This window comes from Anabrus simplex, chromosome 1, assembly GCF_040414725.1.
Source record: "Anabrus simplex isolate iqAnaSimp1 chromosome 1, ASM4041472v1, whole genome shotgun sequence".
Classification (NCBI taxonomy): Eukaryota; Metazoa; Arthropoda; class Insecta; order Orthoptera; family Tettigoniidae; genus Anabrus; species Anabrus simplex.
The window spans coordinates 1,806,532,847-1,806,550,444 of record NC_090265.1 but is presented as its reverse complement, the minus strand read 5'-3'; the positions used below and the strand labels follow the sequence as shown (position 1 = coordinate 1,806,550,444).

Here is a 17,598-nt window from a genome sequence, read left to right as displayed (position 1 = left end):
ATTTGCAGTGTTAAAAAGGAAGTCGGAACATAATTCTGAAGTAACTAGTAAGTAGGTAGGCTATTAGGTTATACTATTTATTAGTTTAATGAATCTTAGTTGTATTTAGTTGACATTTGACAATTATATTCGAATCTAGCCTGCCCTATGACTATGAGTCATGCTAATGACCACTCAAAAGTACCTGTTTTATATTGGGAAGAACAGCTCAATATTCTCTCAAGTTCACATGTCGCATCGTTGCACAAGACTTCAATCATATGTGGACAGACGCAATAACTTACCAACAGTATGTTGAATCAGAAAACCAGCGGGCTACTGTGCATCGCGGGTAGCCTGTACAAAATATGACGATTTTAAAAAAATCCCCAGCTGATAGAAAAATACATATTTTCAAAAATGACTGAGCAAGTTGTCGTGCGGTTAGTATCGCGTAGCTATGCGCTTGCATTCGGGGGATGGTGGGTTCGAATCCCACCGTCGGCAGCCGTTAAGATGGTTTTCTGTAGTTTCCCCATTTTCACACCAGGAAATGCTGGGACTGTACCTTAATTCAGACCATGGCTGCTACCTTTCTAATCCTAACCTTTCCCACCCTGTGTCTCTAAAAATCTTCGATGTATTAGAGTGACTAGCATTTTTTTCTAAGAAGGGAGTTCATAGTATGAAGACCAGATGGCAGCTGTGAGCACTGAATGCTGTTGCTGCTGTCTTACCTGCACATACTACACAGATGCAGTAGGAGCGGTGACTAATGTGCCGTGAATCGGATCACTGTATCGATTTAGTAACGTGAATGGAATCAAATGAATCGATTCAGTAAAATGAATCGAATGTCCCATCACTAGTAAATACAGCTTAGTATTGAATAGGTGGAAAACTCTCTTGTGCATTATTTATATGTTATCTCAGTTCAATATGAACCAACAAGAAGAAGTTCATAACCCTTGTTTCTTAGGTTTGTCTGTTTTTGTCAATCTGGTTTTGGGTTGAGATTTGATTTTGTGAATAGTTGTATGGACCATTTCTTTCTTGTATCCATTATTTTTAGCTATTTCGTGGATTAGTTGTATTTCCTTTTTTAATTCTTCTTTTGTTAACGGTATATTAAAGGCTCTATAAATCATACTGTAATAAGGTGCTTTTTTATGTGTATTGGGATGGATGGAATCTATTTAAATTGTGTTTGAAGTATGTGTAGGTTTTCGGTATATTTTATAGGATAAGTGGTTTTCATGTCTGGTTATTGTTATGTCCAAATAGTTTAAAGTGCGGTTGTTTTCAGTTTCTTTAGTAAATTTTATGTAGGTGTGTATTGTATTAAGTTTGTCCAATATGATGTTTTCATCAGTGGATCTATTATCGATGATGACGAAGATATCGTCAACAAATCTGCACCAAAAGAATATATTGTCTATTTTGCTGATTGGTGTGTATTCTAAATAGTCTATGTAAATTTCGTCCAGTTTGCCAGAAGCAGGAGATCTCATTGGTAGGTCCTGTTGTTGGTAGATTGTGTCGTGGAATTTCAAATAGTTATTATTAGTGGCGAATTCAGGTAACTTCATAAATTCTTCAATTTCTAAAGTGCTCAGGTTACTGTGGTATATCTTTAGATCAGTCCGCCAATCCCAATTACAATATAAATGAAATCACAGAAAAAACTAATATTATTTTCAATAAAGCCATCCCCGCCCTAAAGAATGATTACCTCAAAATAATAAATAAACAGAACATAGCACGTGCCATAGAACTGTCGAACGACACATCCAGCTCTACCCCTACCCCCACAACAGCATCTCGCCGTACCCCTCAGCCCACTCCCCTCGCAGCAGCAGACACAAGCCCAAGGTGAACGTGAAGTAGTACATGGCAAGCTCTCAGATCAAACGTAACCCAGCCACAACAACAGCAGTAAGTACACATTCACATCAGCACACATATACATGCATTCCTTCAGCTTATAACTCTCCACTTACACTTTATTTTATCTTTCACAGACAACTATAACGCCAGCACACAAATATAGATGAGGAAGGAGCCACCACAATAGTCTAACATCAAGCAAAATACACAAATGACCAAGACCATATCATCTGCTTCCAACTTCACTCACAGCAGAACTGCACATACTTACCACTGTCTATACAGTCGGATTTGTTAACAACAAAAGCATTTTATCACATATACACATGAAGACATCGTTTAAGTAAATCATAAGACTTCTTAAGAGACCTACAACATTGCCTACGATCGCAAGCACCAAATTATGTACAACTATGGACTCTAAAATGGGAATGAAGATATACGCAACACACACACATTCAAATCCATGAAGTTGTGGTGTTCCTAACTCGCTGACTTATTTTACAAACCTTATAAAACTGCATTTAACTTGAAAAATCTGAATATCTGCATTTAACATGAAAATTATTAAAATTAACATTCATTAAATAAAATACACACTCGTTGGACCTTGTACTCACACTTACTTGTTACCTGCTTACTTACACATACGTTATTTGAAGGGCGCCAGCTGCCACTCATTGCAGCAATAATAGAATGAGACTCTTGACTGTCTCTAGGGTGTGGGGTAATAAGCTTACTTTTGACAACATACCATATAAGTTCTGGGAAAAGGAGATTGGCGTTCGGTTTCCCCATTAATTTTGAGGTTAAGATATTTTACTGTCAATGAAATGAAACTATGAATTCGTTTGATAGAACAATATATATTCTTTAAATAATATATCAAAAAATAGTGAGTCTTGTTGCGATAAAACAGATGAGAATATGAAATTATGACATTGCAACTGAAAGAAACTAGGCATGAATTTGAATTCTTCTTGACCGGACATTTAACAATTTATACGAAATATTTCCCTCACTGATTCACTTGACTGTACCTTCAACACTTTTAGTGTAATTACGACGTAATCCATTGCTCTGGTGTTTACTGTAGATGTGTCACACCTAACTTGGTGATACATCCTTGTGACTGCTTCTTCTCCATATCATCTGACTTCTTTGTGTCAATATGGTATTACCTCTTGGCAGGTCCAGGGTTGCCCTCTCTGACTCCATGGTAAGCCCTTGCGTCCGTGTCTTCAACTGAGTGAGCGACCAACCTTGGGCCTCACTCTCTCAATGACCAATAATTAATGGCTCACTGAGTCCTCTCCATCTCTCGTTCACACTTGTTGACTGACCGACTGAGGCCTCTTGATCTAGTAGACTTCTTCACTGTACTGCATCCGTATAACTAATGACTGACGCTACAATATGCACCCACCTTTTATAGACCTTGGTTGACACAGCTACGTAATCTCCAGAAATAACAATGACATACTCCCACCTACGCGACAGATATTACGTACTGTGACCGTTCGTGGACGCCGTGGTTTGTAGATAACCATGAACTATCAAATTATTTGCCGACTAGTATTCAGAAGGTTCGCATGATACTCCACTCAGGGCATGTCCCTTCGAAGAGTATTCGGTCACATTCAGATAACGACGACTGAGCTATAGATACTGCCAATCATAAAATGTAAATTCTACACTAAGGCAAAGTTTTCAAATAAATCGCAACAGAAATTGGAAGGATCACATTTTAATAAAAAAAAAAGAAAAAAAAAAAAAATCAATTGATTGAATATGAACAACTGAAATGAACAACGTAAAATAAATCATATGCATTCATTAACATTAAATAAGGACCGAGTCCATCTTGCATTGTCCATCATAAACCGGAAATAATTATTTAACACAAATTCACAGAAATGTAGAATCTTATGGATATACCAAAGTCTATCGGGTCATATTATGTCATTCACTCGCCGTCGCAAATGTTAATTGTACCTGTCTACTCCGCCTTGCCTTTCATAGTTATCATTGTTCCTATCTGACTAACTAAATATCGGTTAACTTGAACCCCCCCAACAGATTTCAGCATTTATAAATGATCACACATGGCAACACAATACACATAAATGAGTAAAATGCACGTCGTTTCCACCCATCGAGCTGCTGGGCTGCACCTGAAATGAATCTTTATCTACTGGCATGAAAATATAAGTTGGTGCCGTCTGGACTGCGTCGAGGTCTGCCTTCACCATCAGCTGAAATGCTACTACAGCATGAATCTACTATAAGCATCTACTACATGTACATCGATCGCAATAGGTGACTCTGATCTTAAACATAACTATCCCTGAATTGCATTTTAAGACCCTAATCGTGCGCATATTCCAACATTTCATTACTTGCAACTACGAATCTTAATTTATTAATTCATGTACTTGATGACTCTCTTCAATACCAATGCCTAACGCTGGACTAGCTTGTCAATCATCTCACAAAATATGCGGCGGAAATTCTATTAACAACACCATTAACAACTTAACACGTCTCGAAACTCAATATAATTCGACACGCAAACCATAAAAATCAACCTAAATTATCTCGTGTCCGCCACGCTTTATGACGACCCTACGCTCGTCATCTCATTGTATACCGCACAAAATCATCACATCCTAACTGCACAAGCAAAATTAAGGAAGAGTCTTATTAACATTATACATGAACATTACCTAATACACCTTAATGAACATCCATATCACATCATGGAATTATACCAAGATCACGCACCAATATTTCACACACACTGTCACACTGCAACTTACCTGTAGTAAATGATATTATTTTTGTTTCACAGCGATAAATAATACGGACACAACGCAGTAAAACGTCTCATCCACGGTAATTGACGGCATACAATATTTACCCACGTATGATCAATCGCAACCCGACAAATACAACCGAAAATCTGTTAGATCGTTCAAGTTAACACCCCCTTGTCACCTACGTGACATTGACAAAAGGACTAACGCTACTAAAGCATTCTAGGAAAGCAAAGATAGACAAGTACAATAACTTATCTGGCTTCTTCATGGTAATTCCGCAGCGGTTTAATCATCATTTTTGTAATTCCGTCCATTCCGGCAGAGGCCTGAGTCCGCCAGGGCACTATCTTGGTTTAGCACTTCATGTTGTTCATTTACATTCCCTGGTCAGATAGTGATTTAACATCTCCGGCCGCCACCTGAAACTTGTACAATATAATTAGGAATACAATTTCACACTAATTGTATCTTCACTATTCCAGTTTGATACTGGCCTGAGGAAACATATAATTCGAGGTTTGCAAATGATTTTGGCTATTATATAACTTATATCTGGGCTTATTCTTTATGTTTATCAATTACAGAACCAGATCTTTAAGCTTGCTTCAATTATCTTCCTTCATACAGTAATCAGTAAGTAAAACACGAACTCCTTCCATTATTATTTACAATAATAATAAGTTGCTTTCCATAAGCAGAGAAATCCTATGCTAGCTATACATGTGTTTTTGACATTTGAGGAACTGAATAACAACTCTAACCTTCATCATAGAAGTTGCTAAAGGAAAACACACACTATTGTTCTTCTTCTTACTATGAAACACGTTAGCACGGGCCCATTAGATGATTTGCCATATGAAGTTTCATGCTAATCCATGGCCCCCTTTACAACTTCAAACTAGATATCATGTCTAGCCACATTCTTCTCAGCTGATGCTGACATTGTACTGAGCTCTCGCTTGTAGATAAAGCTGATCTTGACGTAATTCGACATATACCACGGGGTCTTGAGTTCGATCCACCGGCTCTCATCCATTATGTCTATTCTACACTTACGAGTTGTATCGGTTCTTTTATAAATATGCGCGTAAGCCGCACATTGACACATTACACCTTTTTCCAAGTCATTGATACACATTTAATTTCACTTATGACTTTCAATGACCGGCCGACATATTGCTACAGGTCATTGAAAGGTCATATTCCCCCTCTACTTGGAGAAGAAATTTCGAACATGGGGAGAAATTTCTTATTATATCAGTCTTTGACTGGCTAAATCCTTCCTTTCTTAAAATATCAATACTTCCAAGCCTCATTTCCGAACAACTCGTGCTTATCACTCAGATCAAAACCCGTGTATTTCTTCGCTACGTCTCATCATTCATCTTCAGAAGTATGCATTGGTATCAGCTTTATGAACATCTACTTCCTCGCTCGTGAGATCGTTTCCACTCAAGGTATCGTCTGTTATATCGTCCTCAAAAACGAGATTGGCTTCTTCATCATCATCAGTAACAGGGAAATAATATTGTCTTAAATTTGCTGAATTGAATATTGACATATTTCTAGAATTCAAGCTCTGAATCTTATAAGCATTATTGCCCAGATCCTCTATAACCTTAAACGGACCAATATACAATGGAGCGAACTTTGAAAAGAACCTTGCTTTAGGGTCAGAAGAAACAGGTTTCTTAATCAACACATAAGTCCCAACTTCTAGCGGTTTCCGGAAGTTTCTGTATCTCATTTTCTTCGTTCTCTTCTCCGCCTGTTTCACCATGCATAGCCGCGCTCGTCGAACATTTTCTCCAGCCTGGGGTAATTCATCCATGGGTCTCTTAATAATCTCATTCCAAGGACGTTGAGGATAACGGTTCAGATGCAAAACGCTGGGGATATTATCAATCGATTCATGCCAAGTGTCATTAATACATTCCGCGATTGTTGGTAGAAACGTCGCCCATGCCCAATGACGTTCCGGACAGAAAATTCGGCAGTACTTTGCAATCTCGCGCATAATCCTCTCGGCGGCATTCGATTCCGGATGCCTGATTGAGCTATCTGTGCTGTATATTCAATCTTCCAATGGCTTCGGAAAACTCCTTTGAAGTAAATTGGGTTCCGTGACCAGTAATTATGCACCTTGGTTTTCCCATTTCGGGTATAATCTGCCTTTCTAAAGCCCTGATGATAGTCTTCGAATTAGCCTTCCTAATTGGTTGCAACGATACGAACTTTGACATCAGATCTAAAGTTACCAAAATGAACCGATTTCCTCGCATACTAACAGGTAACATTCCATACAAATCCATTGCGAAGATTTCCCGGGGACTTTCAGGTATTATAGGAATTGGCTGTTGGTAGAGCAAGGTCGAACTATGTTTCACGCGTTGACAAATGTCGCATGTTTTAATGATCTTTCTAACCGATCTTCTCAAACCAACCCACGTGAACGTCTCACTAATTGTTGCTGTTAATTTATCGACTCCTCCATGGGCAATCATGCGGTGGATATACCATATTAACTTGCATCTTAATTTCCGTGGAACGACCACTCTTAACTTCTTCTTTTCTTTATCTATAAATTTATACAGCAAGTTATCAGCATAAACATACTCATCCATTGGTGTATTTGCTCCCTGATTGTCTGGCGTGTTGTCGACCCTTTGACACTGTTCGATCAATAATCTTAAACATCTGTCATCCATCTGCAGTTCAGATAGGTGTTTCAATTCTTGCAGGCACTCTTCGTCCTCAGTTGTCATCTCTATCGCGTTTACTTCTCGTGCGTCTTCCGGAGGAGTTCTGTTAATAATACCTTTGAAATAATACTAATACTGGCGCCTGTATCCAACAACGAGTAAATTTTAATACCTAATATTGTGACCCATATGACCGGAAGTCCTCTTTTAATTTCAGATTCGCCCAATTGGCGGTCTTCCAACAACTCTTCGGGTTCAAATTCCCAAGATTCTATGTTTCCAATCACCCCTTTACGTTGCTCATTCAGTTGCTGCTTGAAATCTATCTTATTCTCCTTAAATTCTAATTTGGCGGGTTTTTTTTTCACCCCATTCCTCTCGTGGGAGTTATCATCAAATGAGGTTGCATTAGGATTGAGCATCCGGTCTGCAGCATCCTTTCTTTGTTGCCGCTGATACTCGAGACTCGACGCACCAATGCAATCTGCGTTCATCTCTTGACTCCTTATCGCTTCTTCCCAACGTTTAGTCTCTTGTTGGCGTTTTAATTCTTCTACATATTTCCTCTTTTCTTGGTCAACGTCTCCTTCTCGATTTTCACTTCTATATCCTATCCTTCCTTGACTTCTATTCCTCCGGTACGGCCATCTATCTCGTTGGTAACCCCAACGTGTTCCTCTTCTAAACCGTGGATATCTTCCATTACCATTCTGACATGATGTCCATCTCCGATCGCGTTGGTTGTCTTCTGAATTATCATGTCTCTCCTGCTTCTCTCTCCTCATGCAGTAGCATTGATTATTCCCCCGACATTCATTTTCCTGTTCCACTGTTGTTGCGACGTTTACCACTGGATCTACATGCCTTATTATTCTATTTCCGACTTGCGTGTTTGTGCTGTCAAGCTGCCTCAAAATTGCCTCTGCTTGCATCGCGGACTGTACGTTCGCTGTTGTCATCAACCGTTGAACATCAGATGGAAATTGTTTAATTATGGCTCGCACCATTTCGAGTTCCGTTGGGGGTGAATCAAGCTCTTTCAAACGGTGAAACTGCATGGTAAAATAGTCCGAGAAACAACTCGGTCCGCTGAGAGAATATTTTTTTGAATACAGCTCCAATCTGACATTTTGTTGAACGTCAATTCCCCCAAAACGTTCTAAGAACGCGCTCTTAAATCCGGCGTAGTCTTCAAAAATGTACCTGAACGCTTTGTACCATATCAGTGGTGCTCCGTCCAAATGTCGTTCCACTGCCTTTAATTGCCTCTCCGGCATTATTTTTGCCTCGCGGAAATACTCTTCGATTTCTCGAATGAACCCTCGAGGAGTCATCCCCGACTTTATATTTCCGGTGAACTTTTTTGGTCTATCTTCGTTTGTGCGTATTATATTTATTATTTGGGTTCCGTTCGCCGTATGCGCAACACTATTCTCACTACTGTCAGTGTTATATACCGGTATTTCAAACTGATAGTCTAGCTCAGTTTTCCTTTCATTATCGACCGATGACTGTTTCTCCAAAGTCGTCAACACAAGTTTCTTGGTTGTTTCAGAATCAATCCTCATATTCTGGATGTTCTTCTGTACATTTTCCAACTCTTCACTTAATTTCTTTATCTGCTGATCCGTTTGGGTCCTGTTTCTATCTGTCTCATCAATAATGGACTGAAATTTACTATTAATGTGTTCTTTCGCCGTATCCATCTCCTCATGAACTCCTCTATTGATTTCTTCAATATTTTCAGTCACTTTCCTAAACTTATCGTCCCAACTAGTATCCGATTCGATAATTTTCCCTTGCATAATAATTACTTCTTGTTTTAATTCATTAATATCACGGTCAACTTGTGTTTGAATATCGTTCACGTTGACCTTCAATTCAGCTTGAAGTTCGGTGAACCTCTCGTTAATCTCTTTTCTATTCTCATTTATTGCTACTGTCACCTCACTTCTCAAGCTTTTCATGTCCTCCTGTATGTCCGCCTGTATTTCGGCTATTCGCGACCCTAGTGCTGATATTTCTTCCTGCATCACCCTTGAGTTCTGCATGACTAATTCTGAAACAACACGCTGATTCTCTTTAATCTCTCTACTGGTCTCCTCCTGCCTTTCTCGTATTTCTCTTCGCATCTCATTTGCCACTGCTTCCTGTGACTCTCTAACCTCCTTTCGCATTTCAATAGCTGCAATTTCCTGTGACTCTCTAATTTCTTTTCGCATTTCGCTCGCCGACATTTCCTGCGATTCTCTAATTTCTTTTAATGCGACTCCCTGCGACTCTCTAATTTCTTTCCGCATTTCATTAACGGTCGTTTCCTGGGATTCCTGCACTTTCGTCAATCTACCCGCTAACTCTTCTAGCAGTAACTTTACTTGCGGTAATGACGCCATTACTAATAACACTGATATTCAAGCAGTAAATGTCTTTATCCTACGTTCCTCAAATATCACCTAACCTATCACTATTGCTTTAGCAGCCACAAAATTCACTGATTAAGCCCTGACGAACCCAAGCTCATACCGAAATGACCGAATAATTACCATACTCACATGAATGAACGAATAATCTGACCCTGATTAATTTATCCTTCCAACTTCCCATTGCCAAACTAAGTCTTTACCATCATCGCTCCGTTGCCTACTATACGCATCATCATCGAGCGGACAAAATACATCATTATTTTCGTTCAATGCCTCGCGATTGACAATCAAAATATATTAACCTGCTCACTCGTCAATACTCAGCCCAACGGTGGGCGACCAAAAACACTAATTCACTATGTGACCGTTCGTGGACGCCGTGGTTTGTAGATAACCATGAACTATCAAATTATTTGCCGACTAGTATTCAGAAGGTTCGCATGATACTCCACTCAGGGCATGTCCCTTCGAAGAGTATTCGGTCACATTCAGATAACGACGACTGAGCTATAGATACTGCCAATCATAAAATGTAAATTCTACACTAAGGCAAAGTTTTCAAATAAATCGCAACAGAAATTGGAAGGATCACATTTTAATAAAAAAAAAGAAAAAAAATAAAATCAATTGATTGAATATGAACAACTGAAATGAACAACGTAAAATAAATCATATGCATTCATTAACATTAAATAAGGACCGAGTCCATCTTGCATTGTCCATCATAAACCGGAAATAATTATTTAACACAAATTCACAGAAATGTAGAATCTTATGGATATACCAAAGTCTATCGGGTCATATTATGTCATTCACTCGCCGTCGCAAATGTTAATTGTACCTGTCTACTCCGCCTTGCCTTTCATAGTTATCATTGTTCCTATCTGACTAACTAAATATCGGTTAACTTGAACCCCCCCAACAGATTTCAGCATTTATAAATGATCACACATGGCAACACAATACACATAAATGAGTAAAATGCACGTCGTTTCCACCCATCGAGCTGCTGGGCTGCACCTGAAATGAATCTTTATCTACTGGCATGAAAATATAAGTTGGTGCCGTCTGGACTGCGTCGAGGTCTGCCTTCACCATCAGCTGAAATGCTACTACAGCATGAATCTACTATAAGCATCTACTACATGTACATCGATCGCAATAGGTGACTCTGATCTTAAACATAACTATCCCTGAATTGCATTTTAAGACCCTAATCGTGCGCATATTCCAACATTTCATTACTTGCAACTACGAATCTTAATTTATTAATTCATGTACTTGATGACTCTCTTCAATACCAATGCCTAACGCTGGACTAGCTTGTCAATCATCTCACAAAATATGCGGCGGAAATTCTATTAACAACACCATTAACAACTTAACACGTCTCGAAACTCAATATAATTCGACACGCAAACCATAAAAATCAACCTAAATTATCTCGTGTCCGCCACGCTTTATGACGACCCTACGCTCGTCATCTCATTGTATACCGCACAAAATCATCACATCCTAACTGCACAAGCAAAATTAAGGAAGAGTCTTATTAACATTATACATGAACATTACCTAATACACCTTAATGAACATCCATATCACATCATGGAATTATACCAAGATCACGCACCAATATTTCACACACACTGTCACACTGCAACTTACCTGTAGTAAATGATATTATTTTTGTTTCACAGCGATAAATAATACGGACACAACGCAGTAAAACGTCTCATCCACGGTAATTGACGGCATACAATATTTACCCACGTATGATCAATCGCAACCCGACAAATACAACCGAAAATCTGTTAGATCGTTCAAGTTAACACCCCCTTGTCACCTACGTGACATTGACAAAAGGACTAACGCTACTAAAGCATTCTAGGAAAGCAAAGATAGACAAGTACAATAACTTATCTGGCTTCTTCATGGTAATTCCGCAGCGGTTTAATCATCATTTTTGTAATTCCGTCCATTCCGGCAGAGGCCTGAGTCCGCCAGGGCACTATCTTGGTTTAGCACTTCATGTTGTTCATTTACATTCCCTGGTCAGATAGTGATTTAACATCTCCGGCCGCCACCTGAAACTTGTACAATATAATTAGGAATACAATTTCACACTAATTGTATCTTCACTATTCCAGTTTGATACTGGCCTGAGGAAACACATAATTCGAGGTTTGCAAATGATTTTGGCTATTATATAACTTATATCTGGGCTTATTCTTTATGTTTATCAATTACAGAACCAGATCTTTAAGCTTGCTTCAATTATCTTCCTTCATACAGTAATCAGTAAGTAAAACACGAACTCCTTCCATTATTATTTACAATAATAATAAGTTGCTTTCCATGAGCAGAGAAATCCTATGCTAGCTATACATGTGTTTTTGACATTTGAGGAACTGAATAACAACTCTAACCTTCATCATAGAAGTTGCTAAAGGAAAACACACACTATTGTTCTTCTTCTTACTATGAAACACGTTAGCACGGGCCCATTAGATGATTTGCCATATGAAGTTTCCTGCTAATCCATGGCCCCCTTTACAACTTCAAACTAGATATCATGTCTAGCCACATTCTTCTCAGCTGATGCTGACATTGTACTGAGCTCTCGCTTGTAGATAAAGCTGATCTTGACGTAATTCGACATATACCACGGGGTCTTGAGTTCGATCCACCGGCTCTCATCCATTATGTCTATTCTACACTTACGAGTTGTATCGGTTCTTTTATAAATATGCGCGTAAGCCGCACATTGACACGTTACACCTTTTTCCAAGTCATTGATACACATTTCATTTCACTTATGACTTTCAATGACCGGCCGACATATTGCTACAGGTCATTGAAAGGTCATAGTACAGTGGTGAAATAGCCCCGGAGCGGCCGACTCTCTGAGCGCATATTCTAAATAAATACGATGACGTAGCCATGGAGTGGCGATGACTTGGCAAAATCGCCAGTGGTATAGCAATATAACAACGTCACTTCCAATCTCTGATATATACAACAATTCTCACTGTACAGGTATTGAGTGTTATTCTACACATACGTATATACTGTATGCATACATCTAAGTACAATCTTGCAAGCAACAGGCAATTGCAAAATCGAATTGAATAAGACTGATAATTACAATAATAGTAATAATATCACAGATAACATAATAATAATACTGACATAATAATAATAATAATAATAATAATAATAATAATAATAATAATAATAATAATAATAATAAAAAATAAAATTACAGATATCATCTTGTAACGGGATTTGAACCGTTACAAAGTGTTTTATACTTTTTATTTTAATGTATTTTAATATGTTCTGTATATTTTAGTGTGTTTATTGTATTTGTACATACAACTTAAATTTAAGCTTAGGATAGATTTTACAGTCAAGTTTCTAGTCCTGAAGGAGATAGCCTTATACCCATGCACCTGAAAGTCTAATTCATAACACATAACCAATTCACTCTTAACATGCCCAATTTGGACACACTGAGATACAGTGTTTCTTTGCGGCATCTCCCTTTAGACAGGGTAATGTCAATTATTGCTTGATATATATGTAAAGGTCTAATTATGTTCCGCTGATGATGACCAATTAGGGCTGAAAGCGGTACTGTAAGCTAATTCTTACAATAAACAGTATTGATAGGGTGGAAATCCTTTATCTGTACATGTAATTCTTAATTCTTCTATTGGATGAAATTAGTACAGTCCAATCTTAAAAACCAAAGTTGCTACCAGTTTCTCGGTAATTACGTATGTGATGGAAAGGATAGGACCATATTTTATGATCCTCTTAATACAATTTAAGAATTTGAAAACAGAATGTCAATATCTTTTATGGATCAGAAGACATTTGGGGTGGACAAATTAGCTGTATATATACTGTATTAGGAATATTATTTAAGAGAAACTGAGGCTGAATTTTTTTTTTCCATCTATTTGGTTGTTTGTTAAGAAACAGTAGTTTTGCTGTGAGATGATGAATCTACATGTGCATTAAGTATAATACTTTGCATTGAAATTGTAATAATTATAATTAGGTTTGGTTAGAGTTCGTCTTGAATAAATTAGTGTTTATAGAACATATTTGACTTCTAATGGTTCAGCAACTGTTCTAGTCTTAAGATAAGCCATTAAAATAAAGATTTAGCTTGTTATGTAGATTAGTTGTCTCTTTTAAAATGTATTTTTATTTATACTTCTTGTGGTAATTTACACTTATAAGTAATTGAATTAGAGATACCTAGATAGTAGCCTGTACCGCCCACTTTCAACTGGATAATGGTGTCCAATTTGTTGGCTGAATGGTCAGCGTACTGGCCTTCGGTTCAGAGGGTCCCGGGTTCAATTCCCGGCCGGGTCGGGGATTTTAACCTTAATTGGTTAATTCCAATGGCACGGGGGCTGGGTGTATGTGTTGTCTTAATCATCATTTCATCCTCATCACGACACTCAGGTCGCCTACAGGTGTCAAACAGAAAGACCTGCACCTGGCGAGCCGAACCCGTCCTGGGATATCCCGGCATTAAAAGCCATACGACATTACATTACCGGATAATGGTGGCGATGCTACTTGATATACATTCCACAACTCTCCAGAAGCTTTTGGGGGACATGCTTGTCCATGACAACTGCACAGCCTCCCATAATGCACTGAGATTGGTCGAAATTGAGTCCAGGACGTGCACATTCCTCTCAAGAGTATCCTAGTGGTGCTCAATAGAATTGAGGCTTGATAACCCTGGGAGCGAGGCAAGTGTCCTTGTGTCCATGGAGTTTTCATCGAGTAAACTGCCCACAGTTCAGGAGTGATGGGCCGGTGCATCGTCTTTCTTGTAGGAACTGGACTCCTTCGGGGTAAGAGGCAAACGAATGATCTGTATTGTTCACCAGGGAGGGATGTTGGCAGGTGAATAGTCCCCATACGAGGATGTCATCACCACCTGGCTGAACTCTACCCTACTGGTAAGAGGGCTCCTTTGCCTCATATGCGTGGGGACACATTTATACCCTGTCATCGGTGTCTACCAACTGGTAGCTTGACTCGTATGTCCACGTGACCTTTTACCATGCTTTGAGAATCCTTTGCCCATGTGAATGTTTGTGACTTGTGACCTACGATTACCAGGATGTTCAAGATTGAATTAACAAGTGATCGGATGCACTGCGGCCCAACTGTCTGCTCTTACTGTCCAAGCTAGCCCAGTGCGACCCCTGCCATCAACACATACACCCTGACTGTTACACTGTCGGCAGTACACTCTTAACGCGTGATGTGGAAAGCCCTGTGCTTGCACGTCTTCGGAAATCAAATGGCCTAAACTAAAAAATCTGTCTGCGACAAGATGTGCTGAGATGTCGTGTCTGACCCATCCTCAGCTGTTATTCACACAGCTAGTACGAAGCCTGTACGATTACGTTCATGGGACTGACCACAGCGTCTGCAGCTATCTCAAATTCAGTTGCTTATCAGTGTATGAAAGAACATTCTTTGAAGTTGAAGGTAATGTATCTGTTACAGGACAAGCCAACAGCGATACTGTGCAGAACCGCAGCATTTTAAATGGTGGTGTACGGGCGCGTATGAGGCTACATGGGACCGAAAATACTGCTCCAGCTGCTCCTCGGAACAGCACGCATTTGTCCGGTGGCCCTTCGACAGGTACCAGCCTGCCCCCGCTCTGTCTTCCCTCTCGTTCATCCATCTCTCGGTATCCCTCAGAGTCATCTCTATCTTTACCCCACATTGCATCTACCAACGCTCTTTCTCCCCCAAGCCCTGGCAGAGAAGCACCTAGGACCCGCACCCTTCCTCCTATAGGTAGATATACTTTCAGCAGTTCACATTGTGCCTCATAGTTGTAGAATTTTTTTACTCCATTGTTCCCACAGGGTCAGTGTTTATTGATAAATTAATCCTAGTTTTATATTGTGGAAATAACTCAGTGAATATCAAAATCTTATTGGATAAATTGATGACTAAGACCAGCCTAATCAATACCTGTATTACTTGTGATGAGTTACAATTGGTTATTACATGTTTCAAGCTGTCCTCAGCTGACAGTGGTAAAGAATAATCATTCTCTTATAAAATATAAGACCTACATAATAATATACATTTAAAATTTATGAACCTCCATGAGGATCCTGAAAATTAATGTCTGTTGAAAAAAGTGGAATGTCATGTTAAAATCAATGCACAATAAAATAATATACCTTCTTAAGAATTCCTAAAATTTATGTCTTAAAAAAAAATGTCATGTTAAAACATTGCACATAAATTTGGTGATGAGTGTGTGAATCCTGTTGTATCATAAGCACTTGTTAGATTAATTAACTTTACGAGAGTTGTGTGCATTTCCATTTGGTTTAAGAATGTGTGTTGTTTAATGGAATAGGGCTAAAACATATTAAAACTGTTACGGAAATATTGTCGTCTGCAGAGGTGTAAGAAGGTGAGAGCGTGAATGGACAGAGAAAAGATGAAAGCATAATTTAAAACACTAAATTTTATTTGTTTCCTTTCTTTTTCTTTTCTCAGTTTAAAGTTTGATAGATAATCTGAGTGAACAACAACAAATAACAGTTAAATGGAATAATGACTTCAAGTCAGTAATCAGTTACAAAGAAGATGATTTTCGATAAAATAGTTTACAAATGAATGAGCATGGTAGCTCTAAAGGTATATCATTTCAAAGAGCATTTTTGCTCCACTCAATTTCACTTTAGGAGACTGAGCTCCAAAATTTACAACAGTCCAGCCTCTCAAAGGCGCAAGTTTCTTACCCGAATTTTACACTAGGTAGCTTCAAAAACAGTATTTACTGTCATTTCTGCTCGACAGCCTGATCCACACTTGTCTATAAATAACTAGAATTTAAACAAGAGGAATAAGTGCCCATTCTAAATGGCCTGAATGTACAAAGAAAAAAATTTAAGAAAATCGGCCGTGAACAAAATGTTAGGAGGCGAAAAGACTTGCACTCCTTTTGAAATACACTTATGGGCTTATGGCCTGAAGTTACTGAGGCTAAGCCTATACTACATAGGGTGACTAGATGGCTAAACATTAAGTTCCAAAATGGTTTGAAGAATTTAGAGTTTTATAAAATCATAGCAAGTTCAGTGGGAATTAATGGAGGGTGAACACTCTTTATTCTGTAAGTTACATATTTCCCAGCAGGGATTTGAATAGAGTTCTTAGACTTGCCTGAAAATTTACATTTGAAAAGTGATATTAAACTTTAGAAATTTAAAGGTGAATTTAACTTCAGAAATTTACATTAAGAAAGAATTTTTGAAACCTTCCCCTCAAATTAACGTTTTGGAGCTATCGCGTATTTAAAAGATGTCTTTATTACCTTGAGCTGGTGGGCCTTCCGATGACGGGCAAGGCTGCCCGTGCCTCCATTCACACCGTATGCCCTCAAAGACTGGAGCGACGAAGATGACTAAATGACCCACAAGCGTCCAACTTATATGGCAACTGAGGGGGAAGATTCCTGAACTCTCTTGACCTAGGGAGAATGCCCGTACACACCATACAAAAATTTCTGGTTGGTTCATAACTTAAGGAAGAAGGAAGCAGTAGTAGTGCTGACACCCTCAACACGTAAAAAAACTATCTACTAACACTTAAGATTTACCAATATAGAAAATACAAAATTCTGTCCTCCTGCCAGAGGTGGCACATAAGTTCATAGTAGAGACCTAACCTCTTCAGATACACAATTTCAGGTTCATACCACAGATGGCCTTCTAG

The 17,598-nt window shown here is 38.7% G+C and overlaps 1 protein-coding gene across 3 annotated transcripts in view; it reads left to right on the top strand.

The window, feature by feature from the left end:
* Positions 1-17,598, top strand: part of Su(dx) (Suppressor of deltex) — a 569,124-nt gene that overhangs the window by 186,220 nt on the left and 365,306 nt on the right. For 2 of the 3 annotated variants that reach the window (XM_067138560.2, XM_067138559.2), the window contains exon 5: positions 15,358-15,657. In XM_067138560.2, coding sequence (XP_066994661.1) covers positions 15,358-15,657 — 300 coding nt within the window. The remainder of the gene's footprint in view (positions 1-15,357; positions 15,658-17,598) is intronic. The other variant, XM_067138561.2, reaches the window with a different exon arrangement.